Source organism: Peromyscus californicus, unplaced genomic scaffold (assembly GCF_007827085.1).
Source record: "Peromyscus californicus insignis strain IS unplaced genomic scaffold, ASM782708v3 Scaffold_10__1_contigs__length_136768540, whole genome shotgun sequence".
Classification (NCBI taxonomy): Eukaryota; Metazoa; Chordata; class Mammalia; order Rodentia; family Cricetidae; genus Peromyscus; species Peromyscus californicus.
Window position 1 is genome coordinate 110,854,146 of NW_026294391.1, and position 21,564 is coordinate 110,875,709.

Below are 21,564 nucleotides of genomic sequence, written 5' to 3' on the forward strand. Positions count from 1 at the left end.
TGGGTTTCCAGGGAACTCAACCTGGTGAAGTGGATCCTTTCAGGCCCTAAGCAAGAAAAATGAAACTATTTTGGTCATACCCATTGTCCTTGGGCTGTTTGCCTGAAACTAGTAGGTAAGAGCCTCTTAACTTCAAGAGACTTGGGAAGACTAATCCTGAGTATAAACACTTCCACACTGAGTGCCACTCTAGATGCAGCAAGAGACAAAATTGACACTACAAGGAGAATGCACATCCACCGCACTCCCCCTGCTGGCCAAGTTAGTGAAGGCAGCAAAGCGATTTCTTGTTTTCTTTTTCAGTTTTTATTTAAATAACATTTTTTTTATTTATTTTACATACTGACCACAGTTTCTCCTCCCTCCTCTCCTCCAAGTCGCCCCGCCCCCTGCCCTTCCTATCTACCCCCCTCCCCATCTACTCCTCCTCTGTCCCCATTCAGAAAGGGGCGGGCCTCCCATGGGTTTAAACAAAGCATGGCACATCAAGTTGAAGCAGGACCAAGCAACTCGCCTTGCGTCAAGGCTGGGCAAGGTAATCCAGCATGGGGAACCGATTCCAAAAAGCCAGCTAAGCACCAGGGACAGGTCCTGATCTCATTGTTAGGAGCCTTACAAAGAGACCAAGCTACACAACTGCCACCCACATGCAGAGGGCCTAGGTTGGTCCCATAGAGGCTCCCTAACTGTTGGTCCAGAGTCCATGAGCTCCCACGAGCTCAGGTCAGCTGTCCCCAACATGACCCCCGCCCTGGCTCGTACAATCCCTCCTCCCTTTCTTCAGCAAGACTCCCGGAACTCAGCCCAGTGCTTGACTGTGGATCTCTGCAACTGCTTCCGTTAGTTACTGGATGATGAAGGTTCTATGATGACAATTAGGGTCGTCACCAATCTGATTACAGTAGAAGGCCAGTTCAGGCACCCTCTCCACTATTGCTAGGAGTCTTAGCTGAGTCATCCTTGTGGATTCCTGGGGGTTTCCCTGGCACCAGGTTTCTCCTTAACCCCCAAATGGCACCATCAAGACATCTCTTTTGTTACTCTCCACCTCTGTCCCTCCTCCAACCTGCTTCCACACCCAGCCCGCCCAACCTGTACGGCCACTTTGGAAATCAGTACGGTGACTTCTCAGAAAATTGGGAATCAATCTATCTCAAGACCTAATGATATCATTCTTGGGCACCCAAAGGATGTTCAATCATACCACAAAGACACTTGCTCAACTATGTTCCTAGCAGCATTATTCGTAATAGCCAGAACCTGGAAATAACCTAGATGCCCCTCAACTGAAGAATGGATAAGGAAAATGTGGTGCATTTACACAATGGAGTATTACTCAGCTGTTAAAAAACAAAGACATCATGAAATTTGCAGGCAAATGGATGGAACTAGAAAAAAATCATTCTGAGTGAGGTAACCCAGACCCAGAAAGACAACATGGTATGTACTCACTCATAAGTGGATATTAGGAGTAAAGTATAGGATAAGCAGCCTACAATCCATAGTCCCAGAGAGGCTAGACAACAAAGAGGGCCCAGAGAGGGATGCATGGATTTCCCTGGGAAAGGGAAATAGAAGAGATCTTCTGGGTAAACTGGGGGCGAGGGAGGGGAAGATGGAGGGATGGGTCTTGAGCAAAGTGGTTTTTTGACTGGTACTGATTATTTCCTTAATGTTTTGTTTGCCTAAGTAGCAGGAAGAAATCCTGGCCCCAACTCAGGCACATAGACACCAGGAGCTAGGATAGCCTTACAAAAGGAAATGGCGGGGCTGGAGAGATGGCTCAGCAGTTTAGAGCACTGACTGCTCTTCCAAAGGACCTGGGTTCAATTCCCAGCATCCACATGGCAGCTCACAGCTGTCTGTAACTCCAGTTCCAGGGGACACTCACACAGACATACAGGCAAAACACCAATGCACATAAAATAAAAATAAATAAATAATTAAAAAAAACCCAAAAGGAAATGGCCTGAAGGTGTCCTGACACTACTCCCTGTCAAATCACTAGGGCTTCAACTCTCCCTGGGGAAGCCTGTGAACCTGCTATGCTAAGAACTATAGCATGCAGCAGAGTGGAACATAGCAGCTGAGCCAGAACAAGAAATGGAACTTTATGACTGGCTCTGGCTCTGTGGTTGGTACTTATTTTTTCCCCAAGAAGGAAGCAAGCATTATGACTTTGCATTTACTCTCAGATGACCAGAGGAGGCTTTAGGCACTATCATGGTTAAGAAACCTGCTTTACTTGAGCCTACCCACAAACTCCATATGGAAATTAACATATCCAAATAAAGGACTGACAGGCGGTGGTGGCGCACGCCTTTAATCCCAGCACTCAAGAAGCAGAGGCAGAGGCAGGCGGATCTTTGAGCTCCAGGCCAGCCTGGTCTACAGAGGGAGTTCCAGGACAAACCTTGTGTCAAAAAACAAAAAAAAAAAAAAGAAAAAAAAAAGAAATAAAACACAAACTCAAATAAAGAGGAGCTACCTCAAATACTGCCCTGCTTATTCTTCCAGGGACCTCATTGAATGAGAGCAATATCAGACTAGATGACAAAGAGATTAGCTCTGTTCTTCTCAGTTTGTGCATGGGTTCCTTGGCAAGATCAATGAACCCAATTAAATACAAGAACTGATTGGCAAGACTTTTTAAAATTAATTTTACATGTACACTGAAATTTTCACAACTTTGAATTCTGAAGAAATGATCAAAGCATGATGCATTCATACTTTTTAGATCAAGGACAATAAATCTGTAAAGAAATAACATGATTGTTATCTGGGTTTGGGTAGTAAATTATAGGGATGTCCTTACAGAGATATATGGTGGGGGTGTAGTCACTATTGTAAGATAAAGGTTACATCAGAGTTTGTTTACTCAAGGTCACTGAAGCCTTAATGATCAGTCTCTTGTGAGCAAGGCCATTTCCCAGCTTTGGTATGTGAAGGCCATCCCTCCTGAAAGAATCATTATGACTTGCTGCATGTCGAAAATGCAGGCCAAATGGTCCTTCTCCAAGTTACATATCCTTAAGTGATTTCAGCTTGAAATAATCAATTGACCAGCCTGGCTTATTTGGACCTGGCACTTCTTTAGGATTAACTCTAATTTTCACTCTCTATGTTTCCCACCAAATTAATGACAGCTCTTAGATTATTATTTTTTTTTTTTTTGGCTCTTTGAATCAGTGTCTCGCTCTGTAGCTCAGGCTGTCCAGGAACTCAATGTGTAACAGCTCAGGCTGAAACTCAATTCTCTTGCCTCAGTCTCTTGGGTGCTGGGATGACAGGCATGCCCTACCACATCTAAGTACTACATGATGGTCTTAGCATGGGCTGTCATGCTTAATCCTCACAATAACCTCTGAAGCACATAATGAGCCAACTATTTTGCCTAGGGCTACATGGCTGCCAAGTGTTGGAATAGGGTAGAACCCCGCTCAGTCTAACTGCACAGCCTGAAGCACAATGCATACTTCTCTTACCCCACTACATCTCAAACCTGATAGGAGGAAATGCTCTTGGCCTGAGGTTAGTGATCCCATATCTGTGTCATTTAGGATCAGCAAAATAGATGAGGATTGATACAGGATGCCAGGGCTTGGGTTGGTTAAATCATCCTTAGAACAGGCTTTGTCCTAGAACCTGGGAGTTCACAGGCACGTGAGGATCAAAATATCCTAGGAGAGAAGAGAATGGCAAGGGATGGGAAGTCTAGGAAGTAGACTATGGAGCTTTTAAAGAAGAGGTATTTTACAGACACTTCTTGCACCATTTGGGAAATGGGAAGATATGACCTGTAAGATTCTTTCCAGTTCACTAGTCTCATGAAAAATAAAAATATTAGGATTGTGCAATACTTTTTATGGACATGTGCATGTTAAGCTAACTATGAAGATAATGAAGATTTAGACCACTAGATAAGGATTGCATGCTTGTTTACAGATCTGAAGTCAGCTTTAAATAGTGTAAAATTTCTGATAAAGAAAATGCTTCAGGGAATAGGTGTAGTTGGTTTTTTACTCTTTGGGGGCCCAGCACCCAGTTCCCAAATAAATACACAGAGATTTATTCTTACTTATGAATGCCTGGCTTTTGCTTGGCTTTTTTCTTGCCTGCTTTTCTAACTTAAATTATCCTGTTTCTCTTTACGTTTTTCCTCTGGGCTTTTTACTTTTCTTTATTCTTTCCTTTTTACTCCATGACTGGCTGTGTAGCAGGCCCTTGGCGCTCTCCTCTCCTCCTTTTCTTGCTTTTCACTCATCTTCTTTGCTCTCTTCCCTAGATTTCTTCTATTTATTCTCTCTGCCTGGCAACCCCACCTCTCTCTCTCTCCTGCCTAGCTATTGGCCATTCAGCTCTTTATTGGACCAATCAGGTGTTTTAGGCAGGCAATGTAACACAGCTTTACAGAGTTAAACAAATGCAACATAAAAGAATGCAACACATCTTTGCATCATTAAACCAATATTCCACAGCATAAATGAATGTAACACATCTTAAACTAATATTCCACAACAGGTAAGGATATAGCTCAATTTGGCAGAGTGCTTGCTTAGCCTTGGGTTCAATTCCCATTACCAGGAATAGTGGCACATGCCTGTAATCTCCACACTCAGGAGGTGGAGGCAGTAGAATCTGAAGTTCAAGACCATCCTTCACCAGGCATGGTGGCTCAGTCCTTTAATCCCAGCATTCAGGAGGCAGAGTCTCTGTGAGTTCGAGGCCAGCCTGGTCTACATAGTGAGTCCCAGGACAGCCAAAGGTATGTAGAGACTCTGTCTCAAAAAACAAACAAAAACTTTGTCTGCTAGTAGCAAGTTTGAGGTCAACCTGAGGGCTATGCGACAATATGCTCCAGCTTGGGGTACGGCTCAGTGGTAGAGTATTGCCTAGCATGCATGAAGCCCTAATTTCCATCTCCAGCACCTCCACAAAAAATCAACCAAACCCCCAAGACTCATCTCCATGTCTTCCCCCAAAAAAACTCCCTACCACCAAAAAACCTTTATTAGTAAAAAGAAAATGCTCTGATTTTCCTAAAACGAGGCAAGGAAAATGGTACTTCTACCATGCAATGTAAGTACTTCCTGATAACGATGTTATCTTCCAGAATGATGTTACCCTCATATATATAATTTTGGAAACCCATCTGTTCAGGAATTTTTGAAGGTTCAAAAGAAAATAACTTATGTGAAATGTACATTTTGGATATACATTTGTATATTGTATTTTCCATATATGTATTTATATTTATTGTTATTTAGAGACAGGGCCTCTCAATGAATCCTTGACTGGCCTGGAGCTTTTTATGTATACCAGGCTGGCCTCAAACTCATAGAGATCTATCTGCTTCCTGAGTGCTGGGATTAAAGGATGTACTCACACCTTCAGAAACCCCGAATTCTTTTGATTGAAATGAATGAAAATGGAAGGTCACACAATCTTTCCCCATTTAGTTTAAAAAGTAATTCTGTGTTGAATTTCTATTTCTTTTATTCAGAGGCACTTGCAGGTTACTAAGAGATCTAAGTCAACTTTAAAAATTATTTCAAATTGTCTTTAGGGAATTTGATCCAATCAATGAGAGACAACTGGTTAAATATCCTACTCGTTTACTAACAATTATTTTGTTTGGAGGCTCTGAAGATTTGCTAAACAGTAATATCTCATTCCAGGGCAAGTGAGATGGCTCAGCCAGCAAAGCCCATTGTCAAACCTGAGTTTGATCCCCAGAATCCACATGGTAGATCAGACTTCCAAAAATATCTTTTGACTTCCACTTATGAGCTATGGCATGTTGCAGACCTGTGGTTGATATATTGTGCACTCCAATAAACTTATCTGGGGATCAGAGAACAGAACAGCCATAATATTAAACATAGAGGTTAGGCAGTGGTAGCACACGCCTTTAATCCTAGAATTCCAGAGGCAGAGATCCATCTGGACCTCAGTGAGTTCAAAGCCACCCTGAAAACAGCCTGGCATGGTGACTCACGTCTTTAATCCCAGGAACTGATGGCAGAAAGCAGAAAGATACATAAGGCGTGAGGACCAGGAACTAGAGCTGGTTAAGCTTTTAGGCTTTTGAGCAGCAGTTCAGCTGAGATTCATTCTGGATGAGGACTCAGAGACTTCCAGTCTGAGGAAAAGGATCAGCTGAGAAATTGGCGAAGTGAGGAAGCTGTGGCTTGTTCTGCTTCTCTGATCTTCCAGCATTCACCCCAATACCTGGGTCTATGTTTGATTTTATTACTAAGACCTTTTAAGATTCGTGCACACACCCATACACATACACACATAAGTGATTAAATAAATAAATGTAATAAAATTAAACAAAAACTCTTTCCTACTAGAATAGCATCTAATCAGGTAGATTATGATGGAATCTGGGTGCTTGGCTGTGGACCTCTGCATCTTCACAGGCTCAAGCTTCCACAGGAATCTTTTTCTGCCTGTTGTTTTTATTTTTTTTCATAGTATTTTTTCATGACTGGGATTCTTCCCCAGGAGTTTGCGGTCAGAGTCCCAAGAACATAGCTCCTCTGTCTTGTTGCTTTTCTTATCCTAAGTTTTATTTTCTTACACTATATTCCTACATTCTACCTTATATTATTTCCTTAATTTTTTTAGATAGAAATTAAGAGAAACAGAAAGAAGCCTAGATAGAAATATTTGCTGCATCTCACTTTTTCTCTCTCTCTCTCTTTTTTTTTCCAAGACAGGGTTTCTCTGTGTTGCTTTTCGCCTTTCCTGGAACTCTCTTTGTAGAGCAGGCTGGCCTTGAACTCACAGAGATCCGCCTGCCTCTGCCACCCCCAGTGCTAGGATTAAAGGCGTGTGCCACTGCCGCCCGGTCGCACCTCACTTTTCAACTTGGGCATTCAGTTGCCTTACTTTCACTCCCAAGAATAAAATACCACCACCTTTATTTTTAATTCCTTATCGGGCATACACCCTTTCACTCGTGATGCCCCCTCTCTCCTTTCGCCAAGTCCCCTGTCCCTGTTCAGGTGCCATTTGTGGAAACCCAGCTGGGAGACAGGCTCTCACATTTTACAACAGGGTACTCTTGAGAGGGATAAGAGGTACTAGATAGAAGGATGGAAGAGAGAGAAACAGATAGAAACACAGGATAGCCTTGGGAGGGCCTGGATCATTATCCACTGGCTCCTTCTGACAGGCACTGGCACCCTTCTCCAGGGCTTCACATCCTTCTGTCTCTTCTAAAGGGCTATTTATAGGAATGCCAAGGGGTGAAGCAAAAGACCTCCCCCTAGCTTAGCCAAGTGTAGATCCTTCCAATCACCTTGTAACCACGCAATCCTCTAATGCAGCCCTGCTGGGGAAAGAAAGCTCAGATCTCACTAGGAAACCTTTGTGGGCCTCCACATACCAGATCTCTTTACAGATGGTTGTGAGTCACCATGTGGTTGTTGGAAATTGAACTCAGGATCTCTGGAAGAGCAGACAGTGCTCTTAACCTCTGAGCCATCTCTCCAGCCTGACCCCTAGAATGCTGATTTCAAGACTGCTCTCTAAACACACCATCATATATAACAGTGTGATAGCTATAGCAGGAGAGAAACACAACAGCCACCCTAAGTTTGTTCAGGAAACTCTTCAAGGTGGTCAAACACAAAAGCAAGAAGAGCAAGGCTACAGAAAGGCATCGAGTTCAGAGAACTAAGGTATTATGAGATCAGGAACACGGTGTAGTTAGGAATAAGTTCCACGCAATTTAAGGAAAACTAAATCCAAACTCTTTATAAAAGACATTCTGCCTGGGCTGGAGAGTGGATTCAGTGGTAAAGAGCACTTGATTCTCTTTCTTAGGACCCAGGTTCTTCAATTCCCAGCACCCACAGTGTGTGACTTACAATACCTATATCTCCAGTTCCAGGGGTGATGACACTCCAAGGACACCTGAATACACATGGTGCACAGACATGCATGCAGGCAAAATACCTATACACAGAAAAAAGTAATGGTTTATTCTAGGCTCCACATGAGAAAACATGGTCTTTTTCTTTTTTCTATCCCATCATCATCCTGGCTTGTTCCCCATCCCATGGTCCCCTTCCTTTACACACAAAGACCACCACCACCACCACTAGTTATATGAAAGAAAAAGTGATAATTGTCTGAATCTGACTGACTCAACACAATAAGATCTAGTCCCACCTATTTTCCTGCAAATGACACAATTACCATCATCTTGATGGCTGACAAAAACTCCATTGTACATATATACTATCTTTTCTTTAGTCATTCACTTTTTCCCCAATTCACCTGTTGATGAGCATCAGGTATTTCATATCTTGACGATTGTGAATAGTGCTGGCTGCAATAAATAAATATACAAATAGTTCTGTGGTATGTTTACTTGGAGTCCTTTAGGTATCTAGGTCAAAGAGGTACAGTTGGGTTATATGGCACTTCTATTTTATTTATTTTTTGAGGAACCTCATTGAGTTCCACAGTGTTTTCATGAGTTTACATGTAAGTGTATGTAAGTGTTCTTTCCTCACAACTTTATGATGATGGCCATTCATAGACTGTGGCAAGATGTAATCTCAATACAGTTTAAATGTGCATTTTCCTGATGGTTAAGGGTGTTGAATATATTTTTTTGTATTTATCAGCCATTTGTATATCTTTGAAGGAAAAGATACATTATTTATTTTGTGTGTATACATGCCAGGGCACATGTAGAGGTCAGAGGTCAACTTGTAGGAGCCAGATCCCTCTTTCCACAATGTGAGTCCCAAGGGTCAAATTCAGGTTATCAGGCTTGGTGGCAAGACCTTTACTCACTGAGCAATCCTAACAGCCATGTTCTTTAAAGTTGAGATGAATTTTTACTTTATGTTTTTTTCCATGTCTGTGCACAATATGCATGTAGTGCCCATGGAGGCCAGTAGAGGGCATCTGATTAGTTGTAGATGGTTATAGCTGCCCTTGGGTACCAGAAATTGAACCTCGGTCCTCTGAAAGGGCAGCCAGTTTTCTTAAATGCTGAACCATCCCTCCATTTCTTTTGAAGAATGTCTTTTGATTTATTGACTGGATTATTTGTTCAATGTTTGTATTTCTTTTGTTTGGTAGTTTTATAGTTTTACTAGCATATATTAACTACACATAACAACGTATTTCTTGATAGATTTTATATACTAATTCCATGTTAGATATATAGTTGGCAAAGATGTCTGTCCCCATTCTCTAGGCTGTCACTTCACTCTGGCTGCTTCTTTTGCTGCTCCAAAGAAGCTTTTTAATTTCAAGCTATCCTTTTTATTGATTCTTACAAACATTTATTGAGCTGTTAGAGTTATTTTCAAAAAATCTTTGTTTATTCCTTTATTTTGAAGTATTTAGGACTTATTTATTTTCTATTGTCTGTCCCCCACTATTGAAATACAAATTTCTCAAGGGCAGTGATTTCAGTAACTGAAATACCTAGAATAGTGGCAGTTAGTAAGTTCTCAATAAATGTTTGCTGAACAAACCAATGAACTCCAACTATGTGTTGTCAAAATGGAGGGCAAGGAAATAAGTCTGTATAGTTTAGTGATTATTATTATTATTATTGGTTTTTTGAGACAGGGTTTCTCTGTGTAGTCCTGGTTGTCCTAGAACCCACTCTGTAGATCAGGCTGACCTTGATCTCAGAGATCCACCTTCCTCTGCCTCCTGCATGCTGGGATTAAAGGTGTGTGCCACCACCACCCAGCTAGTGATTATTTTTCTAATAAAGGTAATGAACTAAAAGTAAGCAATTATATTCTTTGTATTCACCTGGGGAAAAAGCCACTATGTAGTGTCATGGGCTGCTATATGGAATTGAAAAGACTTCGAATCGCCCGAAGGAAAAGAGGGAATGTCAAGCTACAACTCTTCACTACCAACTCCAACTTATATAAGCAAGCTTAGGACTGATTGCCTGAAATGTTTTATTTAAAGAAAGTTATGAGTTTCAAACTTAAAAATTGGGTTTTCATTAATACTGCTAAAACAAAATGTTTTAAAAATTGAGTGGAAAAGTAGTAACTAATAAAATTCCTTGAGTCAGGTACAGAAATAAAAGTCTAGAGCATCACCAAAGTCACTACTTCAAAGGAAGTCAATCCCAAAGATTTTGAAATACATTGGTAGCAGGTATCAGTATGAAAAATTAACTCAATGAATTCAACTCTTTTTTAAAATAATTGCCTGCATGTACATCTGTGTACCACATGTGTGCCTGGTGTGTGCAAAAGCCAGAATGGGACATAAGATTCCTTGGCACGGAAATTGCAGATGGTTGTGAGCTACCATATGGGTGCTTGGAATTGAACCTGAGTCTTCTGAAAGCAGTCAGTGTTCTTACCGGCTGAGCCATCTCTTCAGCCCATCTTTTGCTAGCTTGTAAAATAGTTCAAATTAGCTAGCTTTTAAGTGAGCTTAAAGAAACAGTACAAGATTCGTAGATAAAGATCTCAGTCTATAGGCAAAGCAGGTAGGCTTCCGTGTAAAGGGAAAACAATTCTTCTTGTTATATGATACAATCTATAGTCTTTTCTATCAACTTATTATAAAATAATTCCCAAGAGTGTTTAACAATACAAATTTTATTAAAAAAATAAGCAACATCAAAACTGTTCAGAAAATCTATATTCGATGTAACCAAAATAAACAAACACCAAAATAAAAAAATATACATCTTTCTCTATATATATGTGGGCAAGAAACAAGTGCATTTTTGGTCCCAATATTTTTGAATATATTATCTTTATCTAAAGGAATTACATTAATGGCTAAGAAGACAACTACTAAGTGAATAGCAATGTAACTTCAAATGTGTTTTAAGATTTGTAAGGGGAGCGTTTGCTCTTGTCTTAGAATTCCGGACCCCTAAGATGTTATTGATAGTCTCAAGACAGACAGAGCATATATTAATGTCTGATGACCTGAACAAGTACCACAATGCCTTTAAATCCAGCACCTAGGAGGCCGAGGCAGGTGGAAATCTGTGAGTTCAAGGTTAGCCTGGTCTATATAATAGAGACCGTGTCTCAAAAAACCAAAACCAAAACCAAGAGAAAAGAAAAAAAACAGAAAGAAACTACCAACAGGTAGCTGCATGAAATCTGAAGAAAATATTAAAGAAATTTCTTGGCATTTTTAACAAACACAAAACAAAAGATTTAATCAGAAATCACAAAAGTAGACATACAAAGTAGACATCAATAAATTTGGTGAATGACAAAAATCAAGCTATCAAACTTTAATTTTTTAAAAATTAGGAATTTAAATCCTAGCACTGCTGAGAACTCTTGAACTACTGGCTAAAACTTGAAAGGACAACCAACGTAAATAACTTACTTTGGAGCTAGAACTTCACAAAGCTTGCTTTTCCAAGAAAATGAAAGTAATCTTCACTCCCTACACAATCAGGTTTTTCATATACCTCAGACTGCATTCATGCTAGAGGAAGATTAAAAGGCTGCAGCCAGAATGATTAAACTTGAACTTGGATGTTAAAGCACTTACTTGATGGAGTTTCATGGTTATAATCAATCCATAAGCCTAAACTTAAGAACCAAAGCTCCCAGAGAGAAGTTGTGCTCAATTTGGTGGCCCTTGAAGTCACTGATGGCCAAATCAACATCAGCCTTATGTAAGGCCAGTCAGGTAGGAAAGGACTGTGCCTAAGAACTGATAAATTCCCAAGGCCACAAACTGAAACAGGTCTCACAGTCAAACAATTCACATTCCTTGGAAAGAGAGAACAGGCATCAGTTGTGTCCATCGAAGGGGGACACTGTCCAGGAGTACACTGGACATTTTTTGAAATTTCTGTGTTGCATCTGCATCTGAAAAATATGAAAAATAGAACAATGACAGACAAAGAATGAAGGAAAAAGTAGCTAACTGACCAGCAAGACTTATAAGAAATTAAGAAGCAGACAAAACACACAAAAAGAAATAGGAAGAGCTACTCTGTTTCATATGTAATGTTCTGAAGGCAAGTACAGCCGAGAAAAACACAACTTATGTGAAGCAAAGCAAGAAAAGACTATAGCAAAAGTTCTTTTTTTCAGAGTCAACTGGAGAGGAAAAGTACTTGTTAAGATATGTTAACCTGACACAAAGATAAGGTGGAATAAGAGTCTCCTGCCATCTGAAAGCTGAAAAGAGCTGAGTAAAGAGAGCTAGTGTAGTGGATTTTAACTGCCTTCGTGAAACATTTCAGAACTTTGAACTTAGGAAACTGGATTTGTGAAAGCAAACACTGCAGAACTTTGAACTTAGGAAATTCCAACTTGTCTTGCACCAGGTTGCACGAGCTCCATAGAGCAGGAATCTATTTCAACAAGCCGCTTTAAAACAAAAACAAAAACAAAATACTTTAATATTTTTCATTTCTATTAATGATACATTTAAAAATTGCAACAATACTAAAATCTATCAAAGTAAATTGTGCTGAATGAAAATAAACTTACTCAGAAGTGGATTCAGAAGTTCTTTCAGTAACTGAAATCAGAGAAGGCTTTATGTTTATAAATGTAACACATGAAGACCGAGTATCAGTTTAATTTGTAAGAGCTCACACTGTAATCGATTCAAACTACTGGCTCATACACATCATAAATTCATAATAATAGACACATGTACATACCATTTTCTATTACAACTTGGCAAGTATGAGTTTTACGTTGATTTAAGTGTTTAGCCATACGGTCTAAGCCAGAAGTATCAGCTAGGAAGTCACATTTAAGGCACACTAGAGTGATGCCCCTATGAAAAGAGAGAAGAGTTGTAAGACAGAAGATCATGTGGCAATCCACACATAAATTCAGTAATTGTTGCTTCATGTAATAACTCTTGATTTTTATTTTATCTGCTATCACTGTCATTTCCCAATTTGTTATAGATATATCTAATAAGTTTCTCAAAGAGTTGGGTTGTAGACAGTATTTGCCTTTCATGTGCAAAGCTCTAGATTTGATCACTTGACCATGAAAACAAAAAAAGATTCTCAAGAAATTGGCCTAGCCATTGCTAAATTATGCGATTACTTAGTGCTTTATAAGTTGTATACTCCCAATCTGTTGCTAAAAGATGGGCATCCAGAGACCGAAAGCAGTCTTGGATCCACTAGCAACTTGTATAACTTGTATAAGTCACAGTGATTCCATGGCTTGGCTTATCTGCCAAGCAAGAACATAACATTCATTCAAAATCCATTTTGGCTGAAGACCTTGTTTGTTTCTTCATATTATTACAGATGCATATACACCTGAACAAAACACAGCACTATTTTTCACAAACAGTTGAGCAAAAGATCTCTAAATAAGAAATATAAATAGTCAAGAGGTCTGAAAAAGATTTCAAAATCATTAGCCAAAGAAATATAAACGAAAATCACAATGAGATATCATTTCACTCAAGTCTGAATGGCTTATATCAATATGCAAAACATAACACATGCAGGTGAAGATAACGGAGAAAAATCTCTTACACAATGTTGTTAGAAGTGTACATTTGTAATATTATGGAAAACAGAATGGAGTCTCTTTAACAAACTAAAAATAAGCCCGAGGATGTTCTCTATGCTAGGCATTTTGGATACAACAGCAAACAAAACAGTACAGTTCATGAAGCATATAATCTAGTGTATTTAAGTCCGAATAAAGTTAGATGAGGTGTGAAGGCCTTAAATTTAGCCATTTAATATAATTATTGCTTTATCAATAAAGCATATACATACTTGATATTTTACTTGTGTTTTGTTTGCGTTGAGACAGGGTTTCACTATTAGCCCAGGCAGGCCTTGAACTCAGGATGCTCCTACCTCCTTTCCCCAGTTCTAGAATTATAGGTGTGAGCCACCACAACCGGCTTTATCATATAAAACACCTTACCTTTATAGGTCTAAAACCCAGTAGTATACCTTATGCTGACTTTTTTCTCTGCAGCTCTGGTCTTACCATCCTGTTTTATATTTAAGACTAGGTGTTATACACATAAAAAAGTGTCCTTGAACAATCAAAATCATGTTTTCCTCCCAGAAACAACCCTTTATTCCTGGTTTCTCTTATGCTGCCATTTCCTTGCTCTGAGGTTCAAATAAAAACAATACTTCGGCCGGGCGGTGGTGGCGCACGCCTTTAATCCCAGCACTCGGGAGGCAGAGCCAGGCGGATCTCTGTGAGTTCGAGGCCAGCCTGGGCTACCAAGTGAGTTCCAGGAGAGGCGCAAAGCTACACAGAGAAACCCTGTCTCGAAAAACCAAAAAAAAAAAAAAAAAACAAACAAACAAAAAAACAATACTTCAATATTTCAAATATCTAATAACAATTTCAAATATCATTTACACTGTACTAAAGTGGAGGTTTTAGACCTATCTCTTCTAAACAAATGACCTAAACACCCCTAAAAGTTAGGTGCTATAATGACCACTTTTCTAAAGTGGATAAGGTCACATTTAGTAACTTATCTAAGGCTAGCCCCATGCTTGAAAATTAGCCCTTTGATTCCAAAACCCATTTTCTGTTCTTTTTTTAAAAAAATAGCCCATAAGCTTTGTTGTAAGATTTTAATTTAATTATATAATTTTTTTTTTTTGGGTTTTTGAGACAGGGTTTCTCTGTGCAGCTTTGCGCCTTTCCTGGAACTCACTCGGTAGCCCAGGCTGGCCTCGAACTCACAGAGATCCGCCTGCCTCTGCCTCCTGAGGTGATAGGATTAAAGGCATGTGCTACCACTGCCCGGGTGGACTTCTTTTTTAAAAAAAATACAATTTATTTTTATTTTATGTTCATTGGTGTTTTGCCTTTATGTATGTCTGTAGGAGGGTGTTGGATTCCCTGGAATTGGAGTTACAATTTTTTTTTTTTTTTTTTTTTTTGTTTTTCGAGACAGGGTTTCTCTGTGTAGCTTTGCGCCTTTGCTGGGACTCACTTGGTAGCCCAGGCTGGCCTCGAACTCACAGAGATCCACCTGGCTCTGCCTCCCGAGTGCTGGGATTAAAGGCGTGCGCCACCACCGCCCGGCTGGAGTTACAATTTTGAGCTGCCATGTGGGTGCTGAACATTGAACCTGGGTCCTCTGGAAGAGTGGCCAGTGCTCTTAACCGCTGAGCCATCTCACTAGGCCCCCTGTTCTTTCTTTTGGGATTTTTTCCTTTGGTTTTTTGAGACAGGGTTTCTCTGTGTAGCTTTGCGCCTTTCCTGGAACTCACTTGGTAGCCCAGGCTGGCCTCGAACTCACAGAGATCCGCCTGGCTCTGCCTCCCGAGTGCTGGGATTAAAGGTGTGTGCCACCACCGCCCGGCTTCTTTTGGGATTTTTAAAAAAAGATTTATTATTTTATTTTCTGTGTATGAGTGTTTTGATTACATGTATGTATGCATGCATACACCATGCGTGCCTGGTGCCCATTGAAGTTGGAACATTAGATTCCACTGAAACTAGAATTATGTATGGTTGTAAGCCACCATGTGTAGGTGCTGGGAACTGAACCTAGATCCTCTGTAAGAGCAACAAGTGCTTTTAACCACTTTACCATCTCTCTAGTCGCAGCCCAATCAATGACTAAATAACAGCCTTAACTACTGTGTCGTTTATGCAGCTACAACTCACCATGTATACTCTTCCAAACTGATCTTCTTTCCATGTCCTTGATTCTACTCAAAGCATCTGTTTTGACTTTTTCAATGTCTTTCAAAGTAAAATTAATTCTTAATTCCTTAGAACCATTTTTTGGAATAAAAAAAATGTGTCTGGAAGCTTAAAATGATTTCACCATATTTTGATCTAATCATGACCTTTGTGCTCCAGTCAAACTTTATTAGTAGTTATTCAATGTGACTCAGAAGTCCATGTCAACTTTCTTCTTTTTGTTTCTGCACGTCAATTCCTGCTTCTTCATGCATATTTTAAGTAGAAACCTCTATCTCCTCTGAAATAAGTAACTCTCACTGTATTTATGACAAATTTCCTGATATCACTGGATTTATTTATGTTCATTTGTTTATATCCTCCCAATAAATTGTACATTGTTTTGAGACGGGGCCTCACTATGTAGCTTTGGCTGTCCTGGAACTCTCTATGTAGACCACGCTGGCCGTGAATCCACAGAGATGCACCTGCCTTTGCCTCCTGAGTGCTGGGACAAAGGCATGCTTCCACCATACCCAGCTTAAATTGTACATTCTTGAAAGTTGGTACCAAGTCTTCTTCATCATTGATCTGAACATGACTTGATACTTTGTATTACACATGATAGACGAACAATAAATAGGTAAAGAATTAACAATTCAACATAAAATATTTAAAAATCCATTTCCTATTACTTACAAATATTTCCAGTAAATGTACTATCTAATATACTTTTCTTTTCTTTTTTTTTTTTTTTTTTTTTTTTTTACTTTTCTTTTCTAATTCATTGAATCACTCATGTTTTAAAAATAACATTTATTTACCATTATTATTAATTGTTGTTACTTTGAGACAGGTAACAGGCTGGCTTGGAACTTGCTATGTAGATCAGGCTGGCCTTGAGCTCACTATCCTTCTGTCTTAGATTCCCTAACTCTTGGGTCAAAGGCATGCTTCCCTAAGTGCTACAACAATAAATATATATACTTTAAGATTGTATTTAATTATGTGCATGGGAGGAGTATATGCGCACATATATGCATTGCCTGAAGAGGCCAGAAGATCCCTGGATCCCCTGGAGCTGGAGTTACAGGCTTTTGATATGATATGCCTGATATGGGTGCTGGGGATTAAACTCTCATTATCTGCAAGAGCAGCAAGTACTCTTAACCCATAACCCACCTCTCCAACTCTGATTTTTAAAAAATGGCATCAAACTTTTTTTCTTTTATGAGCTAATGACCTAATATCACAGACATATATATTTTTAGTACATATTCTAACTTAACTAAGTGTCTATTATGTGCCAGGCACAATTTAGTGTCTGACAACATGAGTGGGATAATAATAAAAAAAAGAAAATGGAGTAAAAAAAAATCAGAAGAATTTGAAAAATCCCACAATACTTAGTTGATTCTGAGCAAAATGTGTGATATAACAAAAACGAATGCCTTTAGAAATAGTAACCGAACAGTTGTTCTGTATAGTAAGAAGTTGTATACTTTTTTTTCATAAAGAATAAAAGTGACAGGCTGGAGGGATGGCTCAGTTACGAGCACTGGCTGCTTTTCCAGAGGACCCAAGTTAGATTGTCAGAATGCACATGGTGGTTCACAGCCATCTGAAACTCCTGTCTCAGGGGATCCAATGCTCTCTTCTGGCTTCCGTGGATACCAGGCATGCATGTGGTACCCAGACATAGATACAGGCAAGACACCCATACACACATAATAAACTAAAGGACATTTAAAAAGAATAAAACTGACATTTATAAACACTGTATATTAATTTCAAATATGTTAGTATTTTAATAAACTTACTCCCAATCAAGTATTGCTAAAGAGACTTGTATTTTCATTTTACAGTGTGAATGCATGAAAGTTTCAATTCAATATCTGGCACCACTGAAACAGAGATTAGTCATATAAAAGGCTATCCCTTCCTTTGTTGTTCTAAGAATATAACAAACACAAGTCTATCATATTCAGTGACAATTGTTTAGATTTTCAAATTAGGTATGCCAACACCTGGTTAAAAAGTGGAATTACAACTTTTTAATACAAAGAGCAGAAAAAGATCAATTAATTACCTGATTGCTCTTGAATGCTTCTTAAAAATACAAAACTGTTTACTTGGGTGGTCACTATGAGAGCTGACAGATAAAAGACAAACAAGATTTTATTACTTTTATTATTGAATTAGTCATATTAATTTTATGAACATGTTTTCAAGTCTATGATTAATTTCCTAATTTTGAATAGAAATTAATGACATAAATGATGAGATTATATTGATCCTGGTATGGTCTGAGCAAGGATCTACCCATTAATATATTAAAATCCTAACCTCCCCTTCACCTCAATCAATGTGATGGCATTAGAAGAAAATATTTGGGAAGTAATTAGGTCACAATGGTAGAATCCTTACACATAGGATTTGTGTCCCTTATAAAAAGAAAGGAAGGGAGGAAGGGAGGAAGGGAGGGAGGGAGGAAGGGAGGGAGGGAGGGAGGGAGGGAGGTCAAGGTTCCAAGAGCTATGTCAATAAGTAACTGAAACCAGTGTTTCATATAATGAGGTAATATTTTGTAAGTCAAAAGTGTACATGAAGTACTACACTAAAGCTAAAGTGCCCCGAGGCCAGGCCGATACCGAGGTAAGAAAAAGCTGAAGTCGTCAAAACGTGCGGGCAAGTCCTTCAAAGTGACCTACTATGGAGAGAAAATAACAGCAATCTTGCATCACCGTTTTCAAGAAAAGCTAGCTGTAGTAACAAATGTGTTGAATTCTATCTCGCCCTCAGGAGGCAGAGATAGGCAGTTCCCAGCACCCACATGGCATCTCAGCATCTCTGAGTCCAGCCCTTGGGAATCGGACACCCTTTTCTGGTTTCTATGGCACTGTACCTACTCAGTGTATGTATACACAAGCAGGCAGAATACTAATACGAAATAAAGAAGTTTTAAAAATGCATTTATTTAATAAAATCAGTCTAATTGTATTAATTTAGCTGGTTTTATAATTTCTGTCGCAGTGGTTTTATGAATTATTACATTTGAAAACATACAAGGAAGATCCTAGACATTCTGTATTTCTAGATTCACACTTCCATGATGAGACACACTTACTTGTCTTTAAAACAAACAAACAACAAACTCCTCAAAGGGTAGTAATTTTGGATACAGGGTCTCATGAAAGCCCAAGCTACCTTTAAACTTAATATATAGCTGGGAATAAGCTTGAATTCCGGATCCTTCTGCCTCCACCTCACAAATGCTGGGATTACAGGCATTCGCCATCAAATATGGGTGGCAATTTTTTTTCTTTTGGTGCTGGGGCTTTACACATGCTAGGCAATGGTATATCAGGAAGTTACACCCCAAGCTCTGAAAGGTAATTTTGACTGGCACCTTACATGCTCAACTTACCTCATATGATTTGTAAAGGCTTTGTTACAGTTAGTGATGTACTTGCAAAAATCACAATTTTTGTATGTGGAAAAGTGGCTTGAAAAATCTTTTATTTTGGAATGGCACTCCATACACGTGTGAATTCCCTGGTGACATCTTATGGAGACAAAAAAATAATAAAAATATGTTATACAACAAAATAATAAGGAAACCTTTATTAATAATTATTTAATTGAAACGAAGATGTTTAAGATTATCAAATAGATATTTAAACTTTGAAAATTTGCTTTGAAGCAATAAGCTAAAACGATGTTAAGAGCCTAACACATGTAAAATATTGTGAGAGTAGCTAACCAATAACTGGTCTGACTTGAGGCCAAAGCCATGAAAGGGAGTCCATGACCAACACTGCCTGGATGGCCAGGAACTGGAAGGTGGACAGCTTAGAGATCTAAGGTAGAACCAAACATGACTGACCAAAACAAAACAAAGCAAAACAAAAGTCAATGGAATGATTCCTAATGATATTCTGCTATACTCATAGATCGGAGCCTGGCCCCACTGTTATCACTGTTATCCCTCCAGCAGCTGATGGGAGCAGATGCAGAGACCCACAACCAAACATTAGGTGGAGCTCAGGGAACCCTGCAGAAGAGGGGAGGAAGGATTGTAGAAGCGGGGGTGGGGGGTGGGTTGAGGACTCCAGGAGAACACAGCCCACAGAATCAACTAAATAGGGCCCATAGGGGCTCACAGAGACTTAAGCGGCAATCACTGAACCTGTATGGGTCTGCGTCAGGCCCTCTGCATACATGCTGTGGTTCTTTAGCTAGAGTTTTTTGTGGGACTCCAAGCAGTGTGAGTGGGGGCTGTCTCTGACTCTTTTGTCTGCTCTTGGGACCCTTTTCCTCCTATAGGGTTGCCTCATCCAGCCTTGATATGAGGGTTTATGCCTAGTAGTTTTGCTGCATCTTGTAATGCCATGTTCAGTTGGTATCACTGGGTGGCCTGCTCTTTTCTGAAGGGAAATGGAGGAGCAGTGGATTTGGGGGAGAGGGGAGAGAACTGGGAGGAGAGGAGGGAGGAGAATCTGTGGTCGGGGTATATTGTATGAGAGAAGAATTTAAAAAAATAGATATTTAAATTTTGAAAATTTGCTTTGAAGCAATAAGCTAAAACGAGTGCAAAAATCTAACACATGTAAATATTCCCCTAGAATAAAAAGGCCTAGTTAAGCAGTGTGGTGGTATACACCTTTAATCCCAGCATTCGGGAGGCAGAGGCAGGTGGCTCTCTCTGAGTTCGAGGCCAGCCTGGTCTACAAAGCGAGTTCCAGGACAGCCAGGACTGTTACACAGAGAAACCCTGTCTCGAAAAACCAAAAAAAAGGGGGGGGGGGCTTAGTTAAGCAATTTAATGTCATTAGGTAAAAATACGAAGTTTAAGACTAGTGAAAAAGATTAAAATCACAGAATAAACACAGCAGTTCAAATTCTGCTCAGTAGTTGTAAAAAAGTACCATTTTATTATCTGCTTAGTCTTCATAGTAGAAGAGTAATTGTCCTTTCAGTGTGCAAGGTTCTGTGACATGGTAAGTCATTAAAAGAAACATTTAACTTTTGAGATTAAGTTAGTATCACATACAATGAATAGAGATAGTACCTCAAGTTCTTCAACGCTATACTGAATTTGTTTTTCCGGGTGCGCTGTTTCTTCTGCTTGTAGGATGGCTTGGCTTTGGATTTAGTTGCACCTGTACCTGATTTACTTGCATTGGGTTTACTTATCGTCGTGCTTAAAACTGTCTGAGCCTTACTTATCTTACTTTTATTTGCAGATACTTTTGTGTTATTTTTAGTAGTTGTACTTTTAGACGTTGGAGATGAGACTTGAAGAGAAGTACTTGGAATAGGACTAGGAGGTGGGGTTGATGATCTTGACTGAACAGATCCAAATGAAGCTCGAATAGTAACCTAGGAAAACAAAGGCAGGATGTGTTTTTAGATTATTAAAGTGACATTAAAAAACCACCTGGGGGCTGGAGAGATGCCTCAGCGGTAAAAGCACTGGTTGCTCTCAACCATCTGTAATGAGATCTGGTGCCCTCTTCTGGCCTGCAGGCATACATGCAGACAGAACACTGTATAGATAATAAATAAATAAATCTTTAAAAATAAAACAAAAACCACTGCCTATAAGGGCTCACATTTAGTTATCTAATATGTGTGAGTGTGGTCATGTATGTGGGGGCACACGTGTGTATGTGGAGGCCTGAAGTTTGATACCAGGTGTCTTCCTCAATTGCTCTCCACCTTATATACTGAAGCAGGGCCTTTCGCTTGAACACAGAGCTTGCTGATTTGGCTAGTCTAGCTAGCTAGCTTGCACCCAGAATCCCCCGTTTCTTCCTCCCACATTCTGGGACTACAGTTGGGCCACCACACCTACTCAGATTTTTTTCTATGGGGATGCTTGGGATCCAAAACGTCAGCTTTCCCATTTGTACAAGTA

At 39.6% G+C, this 21,564-nt stretch overlaps 1 protein-coding gene across 4 annotated transcripts in view; it reads right to left on the bottom strand.

Annotated features, from left to right (window-relative positions):
• Positions 1–10,594: 10,594 nt before the first annotated feature.
• Positions 10,595–21,564, bottom strand: part of Znf280c (zinc finger protein 280C) — a 64,730-nt gene continuing 53,760 nt past the window's right edge. For 3 of the 4 annotated variants that reach the window (XM_052739103.1, XM_052739075.1, XM_052739082.1), the window contains exons 13-18: positions 20,716–21,026; positions 19,072–19,209; positions 17,734–17,796; positions 12,662–12,780; positions 12,486–12,516; positions 10,595–11,855 (exon numbers count right to left, since the gene is read on the bottom strand). In XM_052739103.1, coding sequence (XP_052595063.1) covers positions 11,501–11,855; positions 12,486–12,516; positions 12,662–12,780; positions 17,734–17,796; positions 19,072–19,209; positions 20,716–21,026 — 1,017 coding nt within the window. In that variant the 3' untranslated portion in view covers positions 10,595–11,500. Of the gene's footprint in view, positions 12,363–12,485; positions 12,517–12,661; positions 12,781–17,733; positions 17,797–19,071; positions 19,210–20,715; positions 21,027–21,564 lie in introns of all 4 variants that reach the window. The other variant, XM_052739093.1, reaches the window with a different exon arrangement.